This window comes from Podarcis pityusensis (genome assembly GCF_964106645.2).
Source record: "Podarcis pityusensis genome assembly, chromosome: 4".
NCBI lineage: Eukaryota > Metazoa > Chordata > Lepidosauria > Squamata > Lacertidae > Podarcis > Podarcis pityusensis.
In genome coordinates this window covers 24,801,394-24,827,667 of record NC_138027.1, presented here as the reverse complement: position 1 = coordinate 24,827,667, position 26,274 = coordinate 24,801,394, and the positions used below count along the sequence as shown (strand labels likewise).

Below are 26,274 nucleotides of genomic sequence, written 5' to 3'. Positions count from 1 at the left end.
TTGCTGCAGTTCTACCATGTTTGAACGGTGGTATGTGTTGGTACATTATTTAAAGGCGCAGTTAGGGGCATATTTCAAAAAGAATCCATTCTTTACTGAGCTCTGTTTATGAATTGGCAGCTGTGGGTGACATATGATTCCAATAATTAAGAGTGACCCCATGGTTAACTTTCTTAATCATTTCAGATGTATTCCTCATCTGTAATCCTTGTCTCAATAGCCCTGTTCTGTATAGCGCTTGAATGTCGTAACAGTCATTATTATAGTTGTTAAGATATGCACATAACATGCACATAACATGCAACGTCTAGTCCTGTTGGTTTGGAGAGAATAACTTAAAAGAAAGTTCAAAACGTTTGGTGGGTTGGTTAGAACTTCGATCCAGAAAGGATTTAAGTGTCCTGCAATAGAACCTTGTTCCATTTATCTTCTCCACCAGCCCCTATCTCTCTTTTCATATGCTCATTGGCCTTTGACACCGTATACCAGGAGTGGCTAACCTGTGACCATCCAGATGTTGGAATCTAACTCCCATCACCCCACCCAGCATGGCCAGTAGGGATGATGGAAGTTGTAGCCCAACAACATCTGGAGGGCCAAAGGTATTCTTCCCCCAACACTCACCCTGTTAGGGAATTCCATTCCTGGAATATTTAAAAGCATTTAAAAGAAGTAAATTTTGGGAGCAGAACTATGTTAAGTAAATACATCAGTGTGTTAAATTCCCAGCGCATCCCAACAGCACAAATGTACCTGTAATTGTGTGAGATATTGAGCCACAGAAGTGCTATATCTTTAGCAAAAGCTGAGAACAGAATTTGTGGAGCAGCAGAGAAGGAACCACTTCTCTGTGGCTTTCTGCTGCACTCAGGTTCCATGCTTTTTCTTATTTTGCTTCCTGTTTCTTAACTTGCAACGTATACCGGCAGTTACATCATTGCAATATTGCAAGGAGGTTAATTAGGTAAAACTCCTATATCTCTTTCTGGTGTAAATATAAAGCAGCTGTTGGTGTTCTGAAGGTCTATGTCAAACCTTCCCAGTGCATCTATGATACATACTTCAAAATACAATTTAGGCTAAAACTTGCTACGAGTGAAAGGAATGGTGTAAAAATAATGCAGAAATGTTGTGGCTCAGCAAGACTGACCTACTTGCTGTAAGTAGCAGTTAGTAAAACCAAAAAGTGTGTGTGTGTGTGTGTGTGTGTGTGTTTCACTTTCTCAGGCTACTTCTATTAGCTTAATTTATTATGTTGTAGTTTCGCATAACTTCATTAATTCTACAAATCACATTCCTTCCCCAAACATTCTGTGGCCACTTTTATAGAATCTGAAAGGTAGTATTCAACTCAGCTTTACTCAGAGATGACCCACTGAAATGAATGAACATAACTAAATTAGGTCCATTAATTTCAACGTGTCTGCTGTGAGTAAAACTTAAGTCTAATACCACCCAATGTTTTCCATCGCTTAGATCTCCTGTACAGTATTTTGTAATACTTAGCTGTAACTGGTTAGATACTTTTATTCTTTTGGAACAACATGTATCTAAAATGTTATATTGCAGATGTGCGAAGGGAAGAGCCACCTCTAGCACAATAGCTGAATCACATGGTGGCAGGCAAAGAGGAATAAAAACAGTCCATATGTCACCTCTTGCAAACTGCTCCACTGTATGGAAGGATGAAAGAATGTCAGAATAGTTCTGGCTGTTAAGTAATAAAGCTTCAAAATGCACTGCAAATCCTACACAGATTCTGTCACTGGAATAAACGGTAGAGATCTGCATAAGAACATTTATGTGAAGAGAGCCAGTGTGGTGTGGAGCAGTACCTGGGAGACCAGGATTACAAGTCCCCACTCAGCCATGAAGCCCAGCAGGCGATATTGGGTTAAGTCACTGCCTCTTAGCCTAACCTACTCCACAGGGTTGTTGTAAAGATAAATAAGGAGAGAACTATGTACATACATCACCTTGAGCTCCTTGAGGAAGCAAGGGAAATAAATGTGATAATAAAATGAAATAATAATACTACTGCTAATAATAATTTATTTATACCCCGCCCATCTGGCTGGGTTTCCCCAGCCACTCTAAATTACAGAACACTAAAATACAATAACCTATTGGAAGACACCTGGCGTGCTCTGGTCCATGGGGTCACAAAGAGTCGGACACGACTAAACGACTAAACAACAACAACATTAAACATTAAAAGCTTCCCTAAACAAGGCTGCCTTCAGATGTCTTCTAAAAGTCTGGTGGTAGTTCTTCTCTTTGACATCCGGTGGGAGGGCGTTCCACAGGGCGGGTGCCACTACCAAGAAGGCCCTCTGCCTGGTTCCCTGTAACTTGGCTTCTCACAAGGAGGGAACCGCCAGAAGGCCCTCGGCACTGGACCTCAGTGTCCGGGCAGAACAATGGAGGTGGAGACTAAAACTAAAAAATAAAATAAAAACTAAGTATGTAAATATAGTCCCTTGGGCACAGGGGAGGCGCATGCATTAGGCGAGGTGAAGCCATTTGCTTCAGGCTGTGGATCTGACCCCTTCCTCAGAGCTGCATGGGTGCAATGGTGGGAGCAGGGAAGGAGACCTGGGGAGGAGGTTGTCATGAGGGCAGCGGCAGGGCGTTTTGCTTGGGCATAGTGCAGTGATAGAATCATAGAATTATAGATTTGGAAGATGCCCCAAGGGTCATCTAGTCCAACCCCCTGCAATGCAGGAATCTCAGTTTGCATCCAGTAGGTCCAAATTTCAGTCCTTGGCACCTACAGCCAAAAAGGATAGCAAGTAGCAGGGTCAGGATTAGGCTCTGTACAAGACTTGGCTAGCAAATAGACAGAAATGCACTTGGTGGTTCAACACATTGTAATACGGCTTCACATTCCCCCCCCCCATGCTTTGCTGTGACCCAGAACCTGCTCTGTACCAAATATTTGGGTTGTAAGTCTGCATCTTTACTAATACAGTGGTACCTCGGGTTACATACGCTTCAGGTTACAGACTCCGCCAACCCAGAAATAGTACCTCGGGTTAAGAACTTTGCTTCAGGATGAGAACAGAAATCGTGCGGTGGCAGCGCGGCAGCAGTGGGAGACCCCATTAGCTAAAGTGGTGCTTCAGGTTAAGAACAGTTTCAGGTTAAGAACGGACCTCCGGAACGAATTAAGTTCTTAACCAGAGGTACCACTATATTGTAGCTTAATTGACTGGAAGAGAGTTTGCATGTTCTGCCTTCCTGAGAGCTAGTAACGTTTGAATGAAAGCTTGTAAGTCGTGCTCCTGATTCTGAAGCAAAGTACCAAAAGAAGACCTATGTTGGCGCAGGAAAATGCAGAAGACTTAAGTTGCAGCCTTTTGAGGCTGCTGGATTATTATGCAGTTCTCATACTTGGTGAACGTGTGAAGTCATGCTTTGAAATGAATAGGAAAACCAAGATAAATGAAAACAACACTGCACATTTTCTTCCATATTGTACCAGGGTCCTTTGAAACAGTCTGTTTGTGTTCTCAACCTGCCATCTAGTGGTGAGATACTTTAGAGTAGAACTTGCCATGCATATTTGACAGGTTTGATTTTCAGTTTGGAGTTTTATCAGCCATCCAGAAAACTCCCTCAGATATGCGCAACATCATGCTTTGCTTTTGTAATTGTGAGACTCCAGTGCGGAATTTTGAAACTCCCCATAACTTGATATGAAGCATCTGGAATAGCTGCTCAGTTTTATTTTTATTTTTTTAACTATCTAAAATCCTATTGGATGGGTCGGATTTATGTAGTTCTCAGAATTACAGTCAACGATTGGAGAAAGAATTTTAGTTCCTTCCCTCCTTTTGCTGCTTCCCCACTGGTGAAATCTAGATGGAAGAGTCATTGAGAGCCTTATCCTCCACAAATGTGTCTGCTTCCATTTGAAAGCTGTCCAAGTCAGTGGCTATTGCTACACTGTCTGGAAGCAAATTCCATCATTTGATTGTGTGGTATGTGAAGGTACTTCTTTTTGTTTGTCCTGAACCCCCACACCCCACCATACAGCTTTGTTGGATGACTCTGGGGCCTAGTATTTAGGGGGCAGAATTCATGGTTATCAGTTCAGAGAGTGACAATCCAACTTCATTCTGTTCTTCTTTCATGGGTTGCAGGATTGCAGCTCACAACATCAGCAGCAAAAAAATCCAGGTACTATTGTGATATGGTAGCAAGAACATAACCTTATTCATGGCCACCATGCTTCTGTTTGTTTATCATCCCACAATTGGGCGTTTACTTCTACAAAAAGAGAAGTAAAAATTTACACAGGAAACATTTACCTTTCTAGTATGTACTTTGTAAATGAATGTGTAACTGGCTAGGACTTTGTCCTAAAAGGTACAATATACATAGTTAAAATAAAATAAATAATAGGATAGGTCTTGAATCTTTCTATTTCATTTTGAGAATTTGAAATACAGTGGTACCTCGGGTTAAGTACTTAATTTGTTCCGGAGGTCCGTACTTAACCTGAAACTGTTCTTAGCTTGAAACACCACTTTAGCTAATGGGGCCTCCTGCTGCTGCCGCGCCGCAGGAGCACGATTTCTGTTCTCATCCTGAAGCAAAGTTCTTAACCTGAGGTATTATTTCTGGATTAGCGGCGCCTGTAACCTGAAGCGTATGTAACCTGAAGCATATGTAACCTGAGGTACCACTGTAGTGTATTGGCTTATTTGGGTTTATTATTTTGGTTTCTGAACCACTAGAAAACCCAACAGTTATGTTTTCCAGAAAGTTGCCCCTATGTTACCAGGAGACAGAAAATCTCTGCCCCCTGCCCCAGTTGTCATGCTTATGAACTTATGAAACATGACGTATTTCTATAACTGCTATACTATTCCCGTTACTATTCTGTTACATGATGTAGACAATTGTATCTTTTTTAGACCAATCATACGTTTTGAACAATACATAGTTGGCATACCTGTGTGAGCACTTAATACTACTGTAACCAACAGTCTAAAAACTAAAAACCATATCCCTATAGAAATAAATTCCCTGATTTCAAAAAGGGGAATCATATCCCGCAGTACCTGTTCTCAAGATTGCAACTTTAGATTATGTTGGCTGGGGGTGGTGGTGGGGAAACAGCTTTGAATATTTTAGTAAAGTGGGAAAGATTTCAACAGCTATCATCAAATAATTTGCCTACTATCTAAAAAGCATTTTTAAAAGGCATAATAAGCAACTGTTCTCATAGCAACAACTTGAGATTGAGAGGCAAGGCCACTGCTGCAACTTGGGTTATGAATCATTCTATCCATTCTTTGTTCTCATCAAACTGAAATGAAACATTAAAGGCATTAATGTAATAACGAAGTTCCAGTCTCAGGAGATTAGAGAAGTATCCAAAGCAAAGGAGGGTGGGAAACCTTCTTTAGGCCATTAATGATAGCATTGTTCTTTTCTCGCAAACTGCCTTAGCCAGCTTGGATGTTAAGAACTTTGCATTCCTTGGCACAGCTATCAACCAAGAAACGCCAATGAAATGGGCATGGGAACTGGAATGAGCGCAAGCTGAAAAGGGAAGTGGTCAGTGACAAGCTAACTTGAGCAGGAGAACCCAGAGAAGTAGGCAATAAAGGGAGATGATGATATGTGAAGTCATAAGAAGAGCAGAGCCCTGACGCTGGAACAGACCAAAGGCCCATCTAGTCCAGCACTGTTCCCACAGTGGCCAACCAAATGCCTGTGGGAAGCTGAGCACAACCCCACTCTTCCCCAGTTGCAACTGGTATTCCAAAGCATAAAAGTCCTGTTTTGGAAGAGCCTAAAGAGGCCATGTGCAGGTAATTTGGACCTAGCCTGGGACTTAGCCTTGCCTAAGAATGCAAAATATGTTGACACTTTGCTGTGCCGTGAAAAACGCTGGTGGATGTGATCCTGGCTTTAAAAAGAAAATCACCTAAAGGACTCTGATGACCACCAAGCCACAGTCAGAAGGAGAAGATGCCAGTTACGTCCTGGTGTATAACCATGAAACACTTTTAATTCAGCTTAATACCAGCAGCAAGAACTTAGCATTTATAGTTTGGAAGCAGAAGTTGGAGCTGAGTGGATTTGGCCACAAAAACTTGTCAAGGTAATGGCTACAAGATGTCAGTTGACAATTTTCCCTAATAAGATGAGTTAAGATTTAAGGGTCCTGGTGGGGTTGAACCGCTGAAGATAAGGATGATGTCTCTGTAAGGCTTACCATAGAAATAATATCTTTGATGTGATGTATGTAAGGGTAGGCTATACCCGCAAAACATTGTTCTTTTCTTGACCAGCTCCAGGCACAGAATTAGCAATGGTATTCTGTTTCATCATAGCAGGTAGTGCGTATCTGGAATTAAGCAAGTGTTCATTGATTTGTTCTTCCTAGTTGCTTAGGCAAGCAGAATTTTGGCAGTTATATAAAGTCTCAAGAGGGTGGAGCAGGCTGTAGACTTAATAGGGAGAGTGCTATTTTTTTGCTGCCTGATTCCCATCTCTTTCTCTGTGTGTATTAGCTCTACAGCAGGTGGACAATGGGTTGGGGAGATGCATGGATAATTTTGTTCTTTCACTTCAGGTGTGAAAATATCCTAAGCTTGGCACTAGGAAGGTGGGTGGGAGCCAGTTTGCTTTGATCATAGGCTGTGCTTCTATAAAGTTATTTTCAGGTTATGCATAATTACATATACATTCAATCTTAATTTCTTTGTTAAAAAAATCCTTTCCAAATATCCTACCTCTTGCTGTTCTTTTTCTCTACTTTTAGACCCTTTCAGCAGGAATTTCCTTTTAAAATGAAGCCCTGTGTAAGTTGCCGATTCTTCTTGCACAATGGAAGAAGTATATTCGAAAGGTTAGGCAATCTAGCATTGAGGAACGTGTTTCATTTTCCACATTTGCTTTTGTACACACATGAATGGTACACATTAGAACTCTGCATGTACACTGAGTATTCCTTTCTCTCTCTTGCGGGTAGGAATTAAAAGGAAAGTAAGTGGTATTTTAAGTTTTCTTGCACAATTTTTGGTGATAGACTTAAGTGACTTCTGAGAGGTTAGAAAGCCAGCTGTGGGCAGACTGTATCCTGTCACCTCACATCTATTACCTTTCAGTTCTTCAGGACTTTAAAACTTTGAACTCTTTGCAGGATCTTTGGATCATACATGTATGCCTGTAACTCCCTTGTTCAGCACTTGGAACTGGTTGACTCAACACATGTTTACTGCTGAATGCCTGCATCATCTGGCAATGGCATTGCCACAGATAGAACTGTCTCAGATCATTCAAAAGGTCCATTTTTAAATCCCTGGTATCTCCATGTAAAAGCATCTCAGGTTGGCAATACCCTGCCTAAGAACCTTAGAATGCTGTTGCCAGGTGGAGTATACTAGTAGCCACTGATAGCTTTATTCTCCATGACAGCCTTTCTCAACCTTGGGTCCCCAAGTTGTTGTCACACTACAAGCCATCATTCCTAGCTAGCAGAGGCTACCCCATGGTCAGGGGTGATGGGAGTTGTAGTCCAACAACACATGAGGACCCAAGGTTGAGAGAGGCTTCTCCAAGGGATGGAGAAACTGTGGCCTCCAGATGTGTTGGGCTCCCAACTCCCTTTAGCTGTCAACCCAGGGTGGGGCAGCTGTGAAAGGCAAATCCCATGCTAGGGATCGTTGGGAAAGGAATTGAAAATAAAACTAACAATAATCAAAGTACCAACATCTATGGTGCGACTGCATTTGGAATGCTGTGTGCGGTTCTGGTTGGCTCACTTCATAAAGTTATTGTAGAGTCGGGGAAAGGTTCAGAATATGATAACCCAAATGATCGAGGGGATGGAGCAACTCCCCAATGAGGAAAGGTTGCACCATTTGGAGCTTTTTATTCTAGGGAAAAGGCAAATGAGGGGGTGACATGATAGCAATTTATAAAATTATGAATGACATGGAGAAAATGGATGGGGGGGGGATTGAATGAAGAAACTGCCTGCCGGAGGAAGCGCTTTTGTGAGGGTCCCCTTGAAAGGGGATGTGGAGAAACCTAAAGTGGATTTTTCTGCACATGGGCATGTTCTCTGATTCTACATTTTGGCTGGCAAAGAAGGTTGAGTGTGTCTTTAATCTCTTATAAAGAGAGATGGTAGAATTCAGGTCTGTGTGAGAGTCATACTGTATGCCCTGTAAGCCTGCTTCTTTAGCTGTAAATTGAGGAGGAAAGGTGGATAAACTTTCAGTAGTGACTGAAATGCACTTTGCACATGCTCTCAGACAATTCCTCTCCTATATTGTAGGACTTTGGTGCTGAATGTATCTTATAGGCCTTTTGTCAGGGGAGCCTTAGCACAAACGGAGTCCTAGCCGATGTACACTTTCTCCTTTTGGAAAAAAAAATGTGCATGTTCAGACAGGGGGTTCCCTTATTTCTTAACTCAGTCTTGTAGCCACTAAGTTTAGTGCAGGGATATGGAACCCTTGTCCTGTCCAGATTTGGGCTACAGTTTCTATCAGCGCCAGCCAGCATGGCCAATGGGAGTTGTAGTCCGACAATGTCTGGAAGGCACAGGATTCCATGTCCCGGCACTAAGCAATATACAAATGTTTCTAAGTAAAATACAGAAATCAAAGAAAGTTGGACTTCTGTGCAGCCAACTCAGAACAGGCTGTTCTCTACTTCTGTGATTTGGGCAGAGTGGGCAGGTCATAATCTCTTCTGATTGTTCACCAGGTTTTATTGCTTAAGACAGGGCAATAATAAATAGCACACAAAAAGAGGACATGTGACGTGTCCTTTCCCTGGTTTTAAGGTACAAGGTCATGGAAATGAACACTTTGCCTGGCTAAGCTACGCTGTGAGTTGTGCTTGTCTTTCCAGCTCATTTGTGAAATTAAATGGGAACGACAAAAGAATGACTTTAGTCAACTCTTTGATGTCCCAATGTGTGTGCGGGGCTCTTATGTCTGTGTCCAATGACAAAGTAAGTTGATTGTTTCGTATATGATTTTCCTGCCTGGGTATATAATTGTAAGGGCAAGGCCTTAAGTGGTGTGAAGCAATGCACAACTCTGTTTAAATTCAGTAGGGTTACTTTGATTTTAGACAGCAATATGGATTTATACGACAAAAATATTGAGTCTGAGTGACTTCTTTATGAAATGAAATAAAGATGGTACAAGAACGTCTCCAGTCAGCTTTTCACTATCTTGAATGATTTAACACTCCGGAATGAAGAACTTACTTCTGAGTAAACATGCTTGCCTGCAGTTTTGTGCACACTTACCTGAGAGTAAACCCTATTGAACATAGTGGGGCTTGCTTCTGTGTAAACATGCACAGGCTTAGGCAGTGTATAGCACATGTTTACTCAGAAGTAAGTCCCACTGTATTCAGTAGGGCTTACTCTTTTGCAAGTGTGCTTATGATTGCAGCCTTGGTAGTTGTGATTTTTAAAAGCACACCTTTAGTTGCTGTATGTGAAGCTACTCACTGTCACTGTTTACTGTATTGTTTAGTGCAGAGTGTTTCACTTTGTTTCTGATCTTCTAAATATTTATGCCACTCTTTCCCAACCTGGTGCACCCCAGATGTTTTTGGACTATGCCTGTCACCTTCAGCCAGCATGGCCAGTTGGCAAGAATGATGGAAATTGTAGTTCAAAAAATCTGGAGAGCCTCAGGTTGGGTGAGACTGATTTAGTCATGAAAATACTGTTGATGGAATATATGGCATAATAAGATGCTATGGGAAGGTGTAGGAAGCTCAGGTGACTGACCAAAATTAATTCTTTTCCAATTACGGTCCATGTAGAATCTTAATTTAAAACTCATTTCAACACAGAATGGAAGCTGTGGTTTATATCTGCTAGTTTACCCATTTTTCCAATCCCAGCATGTTGCAAGTCAAAAATATGACAAAGTGAATTAAGCCAGAATTTAATAAATCTTACTGGCATACCAATATCAGGGCTATAAAGTAGGGGCAATGTTGTTGATCACAGAGGTTGTAAGATGTTACACCTTAGAGAAATGGATAGTTCATAAGCTGATAAAGATTTGATGAAATGGCCAAGTTAAGTATCGTACTTTGGGGCTGGGCCAGCCTGTAGGGTCAGGATGTTGCCTGATGTCTTGTCTCCTGGCTTCCATCCCGCTTCTGCCATATAGAATGCTGCAAGCACTGCTGTCTTGCGAGAGGAGCAGCTTCCTAGGATACTAAATATTACAGTTTTGTTTTTAATTGTTATACTTTTAGGATAACGTGAAAAATATTTACTTTGCAACTAATACCGAGGGTTGCAGTCCAGGGGTTAGTACAAAAGTGGTTAGTACAAAAAGAAAAAAGAGAAAGGCTCCTTAGTATAGTAGCTGTCACAGAATAATTTGTGGATGATCAAGGTATTAATGCTCTGGGAAGGAGAAGTAAATTATCTGCAAAACTGTGAAATCAGTGGGAGTCTACTTCTCATTTTCTGTAATGGCACCCTTCAAAGCGACAAATGTCAGTGTTAAATAGTAATTGCAAAATAATAGTAACTTCAGACACTGGGATGCATCAACACTTTTACTTCTACCAGTTTACTGGTAGATTCCCTTGTATGTATGCACTTCTTTCTTTTGTCACGATCTGGACAGTAATGTCTCCGCCTTCATTTACATTGGAATTTTATGTGTATGTTTGACCCACTTTCATTGTGGAAACAAACAATGGGAGCTGTATCTGATCTCTCTTTCTCTGAAGGAAATCACCTTCAGACCGTTTAAGATTTAACCTTGTTCTTAGGTTTCATTGCGGGCAGTTCTGCTGCAGTTCTGGACTAGAGGGCAATGTAGCAGCCCTTTGCTTTCTGCTCACAGCATCATAGTCGCGAGTTAACTTCCACCTTGTTGCCTAGTGCAAGCAATGAGAGCATCTGTGGCAACTGCGTCGGTTAGGGAGATGCAGGCAGCTACCCTTTCCCAGGAGACTGAACTCTCTGAAGGCACTGTCCAACAGGTGATGCTCCCTTGGCAACAGCTCATGGTTTGTCTAGAGTGGGATAAACGATGAGTTGGGGCATAACACAAAGCCAGAGAATGGCTTAGCTCACAGCAGCAAAGCAACAGAGGAGGAGCAGAGCAACTGTGACCTGTCTGGGAGCCCCATATTTGTTTATTTCCAATAAACCAAGGTTTGGCTTAGTCCTTTTTTGCAAGCTGGTGGACTACTGAGCTAGGCGGACCAATGGTCTGAGTTGGTATACAGCAAATTCTTATGTTTCTAGCTGATGAACAATTCTTTGTGTAGGGTTTTAACTTTCCAATTATTGTTTATGTGGTTCCATGATATGTATTGCTCTAGCCACTGGATGGCATCCTGGGATGAAGGGCAGCTAATCACTTGAACAAATAAATAGCTCCAAATGTCTGGAGGGGACCAGATTGGAGGGAGGCTGTGAAGGATATAGCTTATTACGTCTTTTAAGTGCTTTTGGTTTATTTGACCTGTTCACGTTTAAAAAAGGTTGTTACTGACGATCACTGGAAGAAGGCCCCATACCAGGATGAAGACAGGACAGACACTCAAAAGGTCACACCCAGAAGATGGGGCTCTGGAAAAAGATCGCGCCCTCGGCCCCTCTCAGATTACGGCCAGTTGGCAATTAGGAGTTTCTCAATACCAGAAGATTCCGTTGCTATGGAGTCTCAGAAAATGGATTGTGTGGATGCTGACATTGAGCCCGGATCGCCTTCTGCTGCGCCGGGAACCTGTATGGTAGCCAGTCAAAGAGCACGCAAAAGAAGACCCATCTCTGTCATTGGTGGGGCCAATTTCTATGAGAACCAAACAGAAGAAATAACAGACCTCCTTGCACAAGTAAGACACAAAATGCACAATCAAAAGATCCTCCTCCTCCTTCCTTGCCTGTAACCTTCAAGTTAGAATTAGTGGACACCTCCTTTTCCTTCCTTCTGCTTATCCCAAATCACCATCATTCTTCTAAAAAGCATGACATCACACTAATTAATACTTCTCAATGGATGATTGTTCCTTTGTGGTGTACACTAACTTTCCTCCTTTCTGGATGCTGATACTTGAGGCTTAGAAATATTTATATCTCTGTGTATATCTAAGTATGACCTATGTAATCAACAATACAGGTTGTTGTTGCATATAAATTTCAGTATTAACGTGTATTAATTGTGTTTCTTTAGGCCTTTGAAAGTGTTTATTAGTTTAGAAATATTTATGGGCACTAATTCTGGCATTTGACCAACAACCTTAGGGAAATGTGCAATAGAGTTATTAAGGGACTCTCTTATAAACCAGACTGGTGACTACAAGGCTTGTGGCACCTTAAAGACTTAACACATTTATTGTGGTATAAACTTTTGTGAACAGAATGATACATAAAAGGATCCTATAACCATGCAGGCATATATCGCCCCTGAGTACTAACAACCTACCAATTCATTTATTTTCCTGCTATTCATTCAGAAGAAAAATCAAAGTGACAGAGAACACAACACTAAAATCTAAAAAACAACCCTAAGACTCTGATGTAGCAGACTTCAACATTTACATACCCAACTCCACATTTACAGACCCAGATCCACCACGCATGTACCCAGGGACCCATTTCTTCATTTTGTTATGGTATATTTGTAGAGCCCACCTTAGATCACGCCATGATCCACTAGTGAGTCCTGACCTACCAGCTGAAGATGCATGTATCTGATGAAGTGGTCTCTACAAAACATATGCCACAATAAATATATTGATCTTCAAGGTGTCAAATACCTTAAATACCTTCGTTCTTTTTGCTGCAGCAAGCTAACATGACTACCTGTCTCTGGAGTTAGTACAGTGGTACCTCGCAAGACGAATGCCTCGCAAGACAAAAAACTCACTAGACGAAAGGGTTTTTTGAGCTGCTTCGCAAGACGATTTTCCCTATGGGCTTGCTTCGCAAGATGGAAACGTCTTGCAAGTTTGTTTCCTTTTTCTTAACACCGTTAATACAGTTGTGACTTGACTTCGAGGAGCAACTCATAGCACGCGGTGTGGTAGCCTTTTTTGAGGTTTTTAAAGACTTTGGTGATTTTTGAAGCTTTTCCAAAACTTTCCCGACACCGTGCTTCGCAAGACGAAAAAAATCGCGGAACGAATTAATTTCGTCTTGCGAGGCACCACTGTACTAGGTGGCATGTTGCAGAAAGGACCAGTAACATATGTGAAATTTGACTCATGCTGGCTTCTGGTCCAGTTGTGTTCATATACCACTGTGGGCTTAGCTCTGTCCTAATTCAGCTTTTCAAACTCTTTATCACTAACCGACACTTAGGATAGCTTGCAGAAGGATGCCAAAAGCTTCGTTCATCCCATGGCACAATCAGAAGTGGACAGGAATTCAGTGTGGGCTAGCTTTTTCATGCACAGGCTGAGATGATTGTGTGAACTGGGCCTGACACATGAATTAGCTCTTAGGTTATTTCTCCCCAGATATGGCTGCAACTATATCTCTGCATACCAGCAAAGAATGTTACACGCTAATCAAAGTGACATTGACCTAGCTAAATTTGAATACAGTAACATTTTTAGAGGTTGTACAGAAGCACAAGTCCCATATCTGCCTCTGTCTTGGAAAAAAGCAACATCTAAATTTGCCCTTTCTTCGTGGAAAATGAATAGGTAGTTCATGACTACCACAGTATAAATGTGTATTTTGATCCATCTTTTAAAGCTAGAAACTTAATACTTCTCTTAAAAGATGGTCTGTAAATAGTTGGGTTGTGACTCTTTAACAAGGAGCCTGTTTTGCTGTACTGACTTTGGTTCAAGTTATACAAAATATAATTTGTAAATGAATGAAGTTTGAACAGAATTAACTGAAATTTCATTTTCTAACATTCTGGAAACTTTAAAAAGAATGTACCCTATTTTTATTTTTCAAGTGTTCTGACATACAGACATTTCCATTTCCTTTTAGCACAACGCCTCCTGCTGGGAAGCTCTTTAACAGTGGGAAAAGGAAACATTCATATAAAGTTACAGCCTTCTCACTAATTTAATCCACAATAGAGAGCTGTATTGTTTCTTTTGTGAAAATGAATGGGTTTCTAACAGACATCTTATATATGGGTAGAGCTTCAGATGTGCCATTAGCCTTCAAATATTCTAAAAATAAAATATTGTCTTGTTCTTCCTTCATGAAAAAAAGTTTTGCTTTGGAAGGGCCTTTGCATGGCATCCAGAAATTTTCACTTTGGCATTTATTAATTCTCTTGTGATGGGTCTTTGGCTTCATACTTTACAATAACTCTCATCACCAGATTGTCGTGAAAAGATTACCAGAAATGGAGTCTTCTTACTATGGATGTGCCAGGAATGTTGTTTCACTGTTTTTTGTTTTTTTTTTGTTTAATAAGCTTTCCAGCAAGGCGAGATATTTGCTTTCCTCCCTAATCCAGATTTTCTGCAGTGTATTTAAGGGGGAAATTCTTCACGCTTGTGATTTCTCCTCCACCTAGGATGCTATCCAGAGGTACTGTTCCTGACAGCATAGTCTATTCTGAGTCTGACTCTGGGCTTATCCACACTTAACTTTCTCTGCTTTTTCTAGGCATGGTCTGTGATTTAAAGCTCTATATCTGAGCACTCCCCCCCCTCCCCAGAGCTTTTCCTGCAAAAAAAGCCCACTCTTTAAAGCTCAATAGGAACAAATGCCAATCTGTGGTAAACCCGAATTGACATTTGCTACGAATCAGCTTTAAAGAGCAGGTTTTTGTAGGTCAAGGTAACATAAATCAGAGCATTAAAGTGTGGACCCTCGTGCCTGGAAAGAGTGGAGCAAAAGATAAGTGTGGATAAGCCCTCTTATATAGGTATCACCCATATTTTGTTCTTACTGGATAGCATTCAGCAAGTCTGCCATTTATACTGGCACTTTAAAAACTTATTCTTCTTGTAAAATTCTACTTTGCTGAAATTCTGGAGACAAATTCAAAGGACCACTTTGAAGGTAGGTATATTCTTATTATTACTGATGCTAAGAAGAGGGATCAGTTCTCAAGGCTTGGATTTTGTTCAGCACAAATGTATTCATTACTTAAAGAAGAGTTTAAGTGAAACACTTGGTAATATCCTAAGTATAAATAAACAAGCAATAAATTAGCTTTTTCTTGAAAGTAAGACCTGCTGAAAACTGGTATTAGTTTTTTGTTTTGTTTTTAATTGAGCTGTTTGGTTAAATAAGAGAATTGAAAGAGATTTATATGAATCGCTATATATGATGCATTTAAACAACATTAATAAAACAGGGCAATCAAAGAATTGCTTGAGGGAGATTTGTTAAGATGATATTTTTATTTAAGAGAAATCAGGAGGAAACACACAAGCTCCAGCAGAGTGTCAGAAAACCCAAAGCAAAGCCCTTGTTGACCTTTATTTTATTTGCCTGGGAATTTGATGCAGGGAAAGCTCTGTTCTATAAGAATCCTTGTTTCGTGCTAGAGGGTCAATTAAGGTTTCCAGAGAGGCAGCATTTAAGTTTTGATAACTAGTATAGCCTTCTGAGAAGGAATATGTGCTTGAAAGGCTATGAAAATGTGAAGAAGAGAGTAGCAAACAGAGTTTAGTGTGAAGGTTTTTAATGCAAAGTGTGACTGGGAGCAAACACTTTAGAAAGTGCAATCAAGTAAGGGGGAAAGGCAAAGAACAGTATTTATTTTATTATATCATATTATATAATATAAGAAAATGATCAAAGTGCTTACATTAAACACTTAGAGAATCAATTGCATGGAATGTGTTACTTAAAAGTGCATCTATAAACCTAATCAGTACTTTTTAATATAGGGAGAAAGATAGAGGGGCCCATAATAAAAACCCAGAGACCTTTTTCCTTTCAACTTCGCTAAACCTCTATAGGCAGCTTGTTCAAGTTTCACCATCACCTGCAGGTGGTCACCAGGGAAAGAGCTTTTTGAGTTGTAATGCCTTAGCTCTGAGCGCTAGTTAACTGAGTCAGCCAGCCATTCTGTCCTCTGTAATACGCCATTCCATTCGCCCTCCCCCTGGTTTTTTGTTCTTCCCAACAACTAGTTAGTATTCTATGCCTCCTGAGCATGCTCAGCACACATTGGGCTATTTCCCCACCCCCTTAGGGCTTATTTCCCCTAAAATGGGTTGTTGTTTTTTGCTGGGGGGAGAGAAGGCATTGCTTCTGCAAACCTCGTGGTTTCCCCAAAGCCTGCTGAGACAGATTATGATGATGATATTAATTTTATTTTTACCCCACCCATCTGACTGCTCCAGCCACTGCTTTGCGTAAGCAACAACACTCACCCCCAAACATCAGAAATAGAAGGAATGATGGACGTTTACAATTACATGGAACCCTAATGTTGATTTACTGCAGTACTGTATAGTGCTGAGAACACTTTTCTTTTGCTTATGTGAACTACTTCATTTCTAAACAGTGTTTTCTGCACAGCTTGGTTGGACTTCCAGGTAGATTTCTTTCGTAACAAGCTTTCTTTGTTTGCTTTTTTTTTTAGCCAGTTGCACGCCCTCCGGTACCAGCACATCAGGTTCCTCCTTATAAAGCTGTCTCGGCCAGATTCCGTCCCTTTACCTTTTCTCAAAGTACACCCATCGGTCTGGATAGAGTTGGATGTAAGCGGCAAATGAGAGCATCCAATGGTGAGTTTCACAGGAGGCCAATGGAAAATAAACTTACAAGTTATTCAATGGCTGCTCTAATAAGTGGTGGCACCCAGATTGCTGAACTCTCTCCCAAAGAAGGCCTGCCCAGCCCCATCTACTCTGGCAGATTAGCCTTCCATTTGGATTTATGTTTGCCTTATATTACCTTATTTATGGTTCTTAAAATTTGGGTCATCTGTATCCTGTATGGTTATTCTTTTTCATGGTTTATGGCATGGGTAGGCAAACCAAGGTCCGAGGGCCGGATCCGGCCCAATTGCCTTCTAAATCCAGCCCACAGACGGTCCGGGAATCAGCGTGTTTTTACATGAGTAGAATGTGTGCTTTTATTTAAAATGCATCTCTGGGTTATTTGTGGGGCCTGCCTGGTGTTTTTACATGAGTAGAATGTGTGCTTTTATTTAAAATGCATCTCTGGGTTATTTGTGGGGCATAGGAATTCGTTCATTTTTTCCCTTCAAAATATAGTCCGACCCCCCCCCCCCCCCCAGGTTTGAGGGACAGTGGACCAGCCCCCTGCTGGAAAAGTTTTCTGATCCTTGGTTTATGGTGTTGGTTTAGGTGTATTTTGGTTAAAAAAATACAGACATACCTCAGAGATACTTAAGGTTCAGTTCCAGACCACCGTAGTAAAGCAAATATCACAATAAAGCAAGTTTAACTTGTCCCACAGGGTTGTTGTGAAGGTTAAAAATGAGAAAACTATTACAGCAGTTGTTACACTGAAATTCTTCATTTCCCCCCATGCAAAACCCTAATATCATCACTGTGAGGCTTATAATGGGGTTAGCCACTTCCCACAGAAAAAGACCATTGTTGTTTTCACACACAGATTTAAAACCCACCATTGCCCAACAGTGAGGATGAGGTGTGTGATGTCTTGGATGTCAGGTCTTGTTCCTTAAGGACTTGAATAAAGTCATGCTTTTGTTTGGCAACTTCATCTGGAATCTTGTGCATGGCTTAAATCCCACCAATGCAATGAGATTTAAGAGGCCCAGCTGTGTGCAGAATCATGCCTTGGTTTTCAGATGTTTGAATGGGATGGTCCCTTGATGTATCAGTCTGTGAATGAAGCAGGCATATGCTTTTTGTTCTCCAGCTGTGTTTATCAAGCAAGCCCACCCTTTCTTGGGATAAGGATGGCTTTCCTAACCTAGTACAGTGGTATGTCGGTTGTCAAATGTAATCCGTTCTGGAAGTCTGTTTGACTTCCGAAACATTCAACAACTGAGGCGCAAAGGGTGGCCTGCAAAGTTAATGGAGAAAATTGGAAGAAAAAAACGCAGTGGAAGCTGTTCGACTTATGAGTCATGTTCAAAAACAGAAGCATTTACTTCCGAGTTTTTGGCATTCGAAAACCGGAATGTTCAGCTTCCGAAATTCTCGGAAACCGAGGTACCACTGTATTGTATTCCACTTGCTTTTGGACCACATCACCCATCATCCTTGCCTGGTTGGGACCAATGAATATTCGGAGTCTGATAATATCAGGAGGGCACAGGGTTGGGGATGGAGAAGCTTCTCAACAGCCATGATAGTTAAGTGAAACATATTTCAGTAGCAGTATCCCTCTGAATACCAGATTCTGAGGACACAAGCAACTTGAAGAGGGCTGTTTCCTCTGTTCCCTGCTTCCTAGAGGCATTTGACTGGCCACTGTTGGGATCAGGATACTGGGTGAATTCTCAGTCTGGTCCAGCAGGGCTCTTTCTATGTGCTCGTGTCTGCTGATACAGAAGGACAGAAGGCGGTATCTTCATGACTGGGCAGCCACTTTCAAATGACAGAGAAATGCAGATTCTTATCAGCAAGAAGGCTAGAGACTTTCATTTAATGCCTGGCTTCTTGTTTTCCATTGCAGCCAGTGGCTTTCAGGAAGCCACGTGACTTCTGTGGCTGTTTGGTGCTGTTTGTGTGCAGCAGGGGCCTCCAGGGTCTGGGTCTTTTGAGCTGGTCAATAGTTTAAGGATGTGGGGGCTGGAAATGTCTCAGCTAAATGACCGACATAACTGAGCTGCATTGTCTCTGAAAAAGAAGCAAGACCAGAGTTTTGCCAGTCATAGAAATGCGTCAGGCTGGTGTTGAATGCGCTTTATGGATGAGTGGAACGCTCTTTCAGTACCAGATATTACCGTATATACTCGAATATAAGCCGACTTTTTCAGCATATTTTTAATGCTGAAAAAGCCTGCCTTGGCTTATACTCGTGTGAGGTGGGCGGCTGCAGAGGTCCCTCCGCCACTACCCGCATCTCGCAAGGCCAGGCACAGGAGCCGCGGCTGGGAGAGGCGCTGCACTGCACTGTGCCTCTCCCAACCGGACTCCTATGCCTACTCTTGTGAGCGGCAGAGGTGGCGGAGGAGGAACGAGCAGCCCAAAAGGAGCCCTTTTGGGTTGCTTGTTTTTTCCCCTCCGCTGCTGCCACCACCAGGTTTGTGGTGTGGTGAACCGCCTTATACTCGAGTCAATAAGTTTTCCCAATTTTTTGTCCTAAAATTAGGTGCCTCGGCTTATTCGTGTCGGCTTATACTCAAGTATATACGGTATTATTTTTTTAATAGGCATCCCAAATGCAGAAAGATAAAAAGGGCAAGCCACACATATTAGGAATATAGGAAGCTGCCTTATACTGAGTCAGACACTTGGTCCATCTAGCTCAGTATTGTCTGCACTGACTGGCAGCAGCTCTCCAGAATTTCAAACAGGAGTCTCTCCCAGCCTCCTGGAGATTGGACCTGGGACCTTCTGCATGCAAAGCAGATGCTCTACTACTGATCTAGGACTCTTCTTCTTTTTAAATGCTTTTTATTGGATTTTAATATATAGTCACAAACATCAAATTCTTTTAAACACATTACAGAGATTATGTGCTCAGACATAACTTATACATATCTGTGCCTATAACAAAAACAGACTAAGAAAATAGTACAGTAATAGTTGGAGAAAGTAGCAACAAATGCACCATCATCTATAAATCATACAATTGACCGATACATAAACAGAGAATTTATATGTGTACCAGTGCACTATTATAAAACCGTCTGCTTTAACTAAGTTCCCTTATTGCGTTAGGGAAGGGATCAGCAAGACTATATACAAGTCTTATTGTATTAACGAAATCCATTTATATGCAGGAGGTGGGGTTTGACCATGTTCTGTCTTGTTCACATGCATAATAAAGTTAAGCCACACTGAGATGAACTTGTTCTTTTTACTCTGACCTCAAGAAACCCATAATATATATACTTTAATTTCTCTAAAAAGGCTGTTTCTTATAATCTTATTGTACCAATATATGATATCTGCACCAGCAAGGTCCCTCCAGAAACAGGTAATAATAATAATAATAATAATAATAATAATAATAATAGGCCACTCTGGGCGGCTCTCAACAGAATTTTATTATTAATAATAAAAGCAATAAAAGAGCAAACATTAAAAACTTCCCTAAACAGGGCTGCCTTCAGAAGTCTTCTAAAAGTTCATGTCAGCATCCTCAAACATGCTCAGAAGGGCAAGTTGGGGGAAGGGTACATCATGGTTGCCTGTAATTGCATTGATTTCTTGGAAAACAGGACAAACGATGGCTCTTCTTCATTCTGAGGTTTTTATGCCGGATGGGCACAGTACAAGCACTGGAAAGATACAAGTCAAGAGCCTGCATGTTGCACTCGTGTTGCTATTCCCCATGCTGAGGAACAGCTCTTTACAGAAATGTGCCACATTCTGATGCGTTGAGGTCTGCTTGACTCAGCTGTGTGAAAGATGACATTTCAGCTCTGGGGGTGGTATAGAGTCCTATCTCTCTCCCTGCCACCCCATCTCTCATATGCCACAGAACAGCTACGCTGTAGCTAAGATGTAAGTCAACAGGATGCAGAAATAGTTCCTGTGCTTGCTGGGGTATGCAGATGTAACATTTCCGAAGTGGTTGAGGTGGTTTTGTTACAGCCCTACTTGTCCACAGCACGTTTCCCACCTGCCCTGCTGTAGTCTATGCTTAAATTGGTTTCGTAGGCTTTTGGCACCCCTCAAGCTGGAACTGAGAAATCCTCAGCTCCTCCTTTCAGAAGAACCAGCAAGGCTCATTAAGCGGTTCAGTTCTTGTGGTTGCTTCTTGGAGCCATACAACTCTCTTTACCCCACCCCTCTCCCTACAGCAATTATGTAACTGATTTAAGGGGGAAGTTTTTTAATAAGATGAATGATGAACGTTATCTGAAGTAAGCCAAGGTGGAAAGAGGCCTAATCCTTGTAGTGCCTTGCCTTCGGATTCTCTCCCTAAGGGTGCTTGCCTGGTGCTTACTTAAATGATTTTGGTGCAAACACTTTCCGCCCAACATTTTAAACTCCTGTGATGCTGTTACTCAGCTCCTGAAATTTTCTTAGCTCCAACTATATCATATGCTGCTGTGTTAGCTGCTACTTTATATGCTCCCACTTTGTTCTGTTTAATTGTTCTTTTTCTGACATTTCCATCGAGCTGCCTATTTTAGTGTGGCTTATTAGGCGCCTTCATTGTACTGTTATGGACAACTACTAAAAGTTTAAGCAAGCCTATTCAGACATGTCATTGAGTATATTTAACTGTTGATTTTGTGTGTGTGTGTGTGTGTGTGTGTGTGTGTGCATGAATGACTGCTCTTTTAAATATATGTTTTTATCACTATCTTTAATGAATATTTTATACTATTTTATCTAAACAGCATAGGTTGTTTTTTTTAAAAGTGGTATATAAATCTTGTTAAATAAGGAAAAATAAAATGACCTGACTACACTATTATCAGAGAATCTGTCTATAATCTGGGTGGGTGGAAGAGACCTTTGCTGGTATAAAAGCTGCCTCCCTATTGGTGTATCTCTCTTTTGTGGGGTAGCTATGCTTGCAGCATCTGGTCTTAGCTTATGTTGGATTATAGCTCTAGCTCTTGGGCCTGGCTCTAACTAGACCTACCTGGAGACTAACCAGGAGACCTACTCGGGAGGTACCATCTCCCTGGTACATTTCTAGCTGCTGTACTTAGGCCGTGATATAAGGAAGCAACCTCGAATATTGAGGAGCAGGAGAGTAAGCAGAAAATTGTTGAGAACAAAGCTCAGAAGAAAGGCCTTAAAAAACTGGAGAGGGTTTGGCCTGTGGGGTCAGCTGATAGTATTCAGGCCGGCTGGCACTGCAGATTTGATGACACCCTTGACCCACAGCACTCAGCTTGTCAGGCCTCCCAAGGAAACAAGAGGAAAGGGAGCCTGGTTCTTGATGGCCAGTCTTGAGAGAGAGCATGCATACAAAGCAAGCACAGTGCCATATAACCACCTGCAGGGAGTACCTGCGAATTTAGCATTTGCCATTTATATTCTGACATAATGTTCTGGCTGCACGATTTGCACCAAGTGAATCATTTTATTTTATTTATTTTTACATGTAGTGGGGGAGAGAAGACTCCAGCAATTTGCAAAAGAACCTTGGAGTTAAAAAACAAACAAACAGCAGGAGGGATTTATCTGAATGCACAGCAGAAGCCTAATTGAGAATAACAAGAATAAATCTGCACTATAGGCACTTAAGTCCTGAGCTGGCTGTGCATGCAGAATGTGCATGAGAGCTGTGTGTCCGCTGGGGCAGGTGTTTCTTTTTTATAACTTCCTCCCTAAGGGTACCCCATGATGCCAACAAACTCACAGCTACACTGAGCAGGGAGTGAGCTGTCAGTTTCCAAGTAGCTCTCTGTCCTGAACTGCAGAAACAGAAGCTCAAAGCGATGAATAAGCTGTTTCTGCATTTCCAGTCGATTGCAGCCTCTCCCTGGTCCTCCGTGATTTTTTTTTTTAAAGGACTAAGCCTTACATATTAAAAACCAAGCTGTGCATTGTGTATGGTCTTTTTTTTTTTTTTTTGGATGGCAGGATGGTAGCCAGAGGGGAAATGGCCCGGTTTTGGAGCCTGGAAAGCCTTCAGATAGGTATGTTTGAGTAGGAGATAAGCTCCATTTATTTCCTATGGCATTTTATGTTTTAAACTGTTATAATCATGGGGCTTGACTTGGTTTTAAAATAATGCTTATACTAGCAAGACTAGCAGTTGGACCAGCACAGGAAGAATAAGATTAAGTACTACATCGACTTTTGGATTTCTGACATTCCATTAGAGAGATAAGAATTGCTCATTCATGTCTGCATTGCTTACTCCAGGCAGTAAACAATAGAGAAATGGCTACATAGAACAAGAGATGAAAAACTAGCTATACAGAATCCAAGCTTACATATTGCAAAGGAAGACTCAACTCCCCGTTGGTTGTTTTTAATAGGTGCTTCCTTTTAAAATATCTGCATATAAGTATTCACAATTTACCGTGGCTTTAAAAAAGAAAGAGTGTGGGATGAAGCTTTCCAAATGCAGCCTTAGGCTGTGTGTTCTTTACAGATATTTATGAGAGTGGTTTTCCAGTGTGCCTGCATTGTAAAAATCTGCATTCTTGTATAAGTTGTTCAACTTTCATTTATGTTTGCAATACTGTATTTTGGGAATATTTCCTAAAAGGGAAATTTAGGAAAGTTCTTATGATATAGTTGGAGATTTGGATAGTGCATTTTAAATAAAGTTTGAAATTAAGAAATAGTGTTGATCAGAATAGACAGACTTGCCTTCCTAAGCAATGAGGTCTAGAAGGTAAATCAGCTCACTGTTTATGTTGGAAAATTAGGTCTCCCTTAAAAAAAAAGGCAAAGCCTTGAAAAAGTTTGAATTTTTCAAGTTCTAAAACCAGGACATGGACAATATGGGTGCATAGAACACCCTTTTTTCTAATGCTGTGTCATCATGAGAACCTAGTGGCCAACTTTTTGGCATACCCATATAACTGCCACTCTAACATAGTCAGTACTAAGCTCTTCTTTGGTTTGGTGTGGTTTTGCCTCTACACCAGCCTTTGCCAACCTCCAGATGTTGTGGACTACAACTCCCATTAGCCCCAGAACAGCCAGTGGTCAGGGACAATGGAAGTTGTAGTCCAAGCATATGGAGAACACTGCTTGGTAAAGGCTGTTCTTACTATTGAGTCTGAGAGCCAGCAACCATATAGTTATAGCAAGGCAGGTAATACAGGCCTGGCTCTCAGGCCCTCTGCTCCTGGCCTTAGCTTTCCTTGAAGTCCAGCTACCTGTGCTTCTTGTGGTACCTGTGCTACAGGTTGTGTCCATCCATGATCTAGCAAGTCAGATTGTACTCAGTCATTACACAGTTGTCTGCTAGGATTTGCACAATTGCATGCTAGTAGAAGGCAAGAACTCTTCTTATTGGGATTACCAAAATCCTGTATACAGTGGTACCTCGGGTTACAAACACTTTGGGTTACGTGTTTTCAGGTTGCGGACCACGGGAAACCCGGAAGTACCAGAAAGGGTTACCTCAGGGTTTCGCCACTTGAGCATGTGCAGAAGCACTAAATCGCACTTTGTGCATGCGCAGAAGCACCAAATCGCATCACACGCGTGTGCAGACATGGTGCTGCAGGTTACGAACGCTGCGGGTTGTGGACGTGCCTCCATCACGGATTACTTCTGCAACCTGAGATTCCACTGTAGTATGATAATGTGATTTTAAAAGTCACATTCCTCCATCCCTTGAGGAAAAGAGTAAGAGTTCTCTAAGCTACTTGCAGTCACCCATATCCATATCTCTGCTTGGTACGTCTATGTATTTCTACATTTGGGTTAACCACCACCCTTTCCCAGCTGGAAGCCTTTACAGTGCCTTCACCTCTGTGCAGCTCTGTTGGTCCTGCAGAAGCAAGTGTGGTGTAGTGGTTAGAGTGTTGAACTAGGACCTGGGAGGACAGGGTTTAATTCCCCATTTAGCCACGGAGCTCAGGGTTGACCTTGAGCAGTTATAAGTCTCTCAGCCTAAGCTACATCACAATGTTGTTGTGAGGAAAAAATAGGAACGGGGAGAACCAAGTTATCACCACCTTAAGCTCCTTGGAGGAGAAGTGGTATAAATATAATAATAAATGAAAATAAACAAGTTCTACCTTCTCTACCACAGCACTATGGCAGTGGTCTGGTTCGAAGCATATTATCTTCCCAACTTCCTGCATGGGCAGGTGTCTGTCAGTAATTACCCTGGAAGGGTGTTAGTTTTGAGGTTTCATTAGTGTTGGCTTCTTCATATAATGCCATGGCTGCTTTTGATAATGGATTGTTTTAGCTGTAGTTGGCTTTTAGGTGGAATACATATATATTTAATTGTTTTTCTTGAATGGTTTTCATGGCTAACAAAGGTAAATATAGCAACTTTGTTTTCAGAGTCCTATCTACAGGTCACTTACATTTGATGTCAGACATTGCATTTGATAAAACATAGGCTGTAATGGTTTTCGCCCATTCTAAATGTTCCATGTTGTGTTGGGTAGAAAAGTCATCCACAAAAGCTTTAAATACACAGATTAAACAGAGACCCACTTCTGTTTAGGAGGGGGGAAATGGTGGGGTTTTTTATTTGTCAGTCTGCATGATATAAAGTGATTCAGCCCAGTTGCCATTTCTGAGTGGTACAAAAATGACGTGGTAGACAGAGCAAGTAAAATTCTGGACTGTACCACACTTTAGGTAGGGGCAATTCCACCAACTTGTCCTACATAGTAACGTAGAACTCATTATCCAAGTGTAGATAGGTAAAATAGCACCATCCACACACAAAGAGAGGGGTATTGGCAGGCTTCCCAAGGTTTGCAGAAGTACAAAAATATTTAGGTTGGTGGGGGAGAACATGACCCTAAGTCGGGGGAAAGGGCTTCAGAAACAGCACAATGAGGACTAAGTATGCCCAGTAGCCATGGGATGTTGACCAGCTGTTTGGAGAGAGGACTGGAAAACGGACAGGGAAGTGGAATGGAATGGAATGGAATGGAGTATCATAACAGAAGGCATGGCTTGCTGGAACACTAAACAAGGAGCACTCCAGACTTTCAACTGCAAGCCTCACTGGCTCTGTATAATACGTAGATTTTCTCTTACTGTATGTTCAGATATTTCTCTGCTCTAACATTTCCCTTCAGACAGATACTTTATGGTTTATTTAAGTGGATGTGAGAAGTTGTAAATCAGGCTCCATGTCTTTTTATTAGTAGGAATTGTTTTAATTTAAAAAGTCACAGAGATGAGCTTTGACTGTACATAATTTATCAATATTTCACTGTCCCTGCCAGGTGCTACTGATGGAGGTACTGAATCTTCTGCCTTAGTGGATGATAATGGTAGCGAGGAGGATTACAGCTATGAGGACCTCTGCCAAGCCAGCCCTAGGTACTTGCAGCCCGGAGGGGAGCAGCTAGCCATTAACGAGGTAAATGAGGCGAATACTTTGGTGCACGATTTTTTCCCGAAGATCCACTGTTTTGAGTTTCTTGGACAAAGAATCAGATCTGTGGGCCCATAATCTGCTCTTCTTTTTGGAGAACTTCCAAATTACAAACTGTTTATCTTTCACCATTTTGAAAAGCAACTATCTCCATGGATAATACCTAGAAGCTTCAGAAAAGTGGCTTGATATCTCTGTTGCTG

At 41.5% G+C, this 26,274-nt stretch overlaps 1 protein-coding gene across 7 annotated transcripts in view; it reads left to right on the top strand.

The window, feature by feature from the left end:
• Positions 1-26,274, top strand: part of SPATA13 (spermatogenesis associated 13) — a 97,236-nt gene that overhangs the window by 57,650 nt on the left and 13,312 nt on the right. For 5 of the 7 annotated variants that reach the window (XM_081004060.1, XM_081004061.1, XM_081004065.1 and 2 more), the window contains 3 exons: positions 11,509-11,862; positions 16,545-16,689; positions 25,920-26,056. In XM_081004060.1, coding sequence (XP_080860186.1) covers positions 11,509-11,862; positions 16,545-16,689; positions 25,920-26,056 — 636 coding nt within the window. The remainder of the gene's footprint in view (positions 1-11,508; positions 11,863-16,544; positions 16,690-25,919; positions 26,057-26,274) is intronic. The other 2 variants (XM_081004064.1, XM_081004066.1) reach the window with 1 other exon arrangement.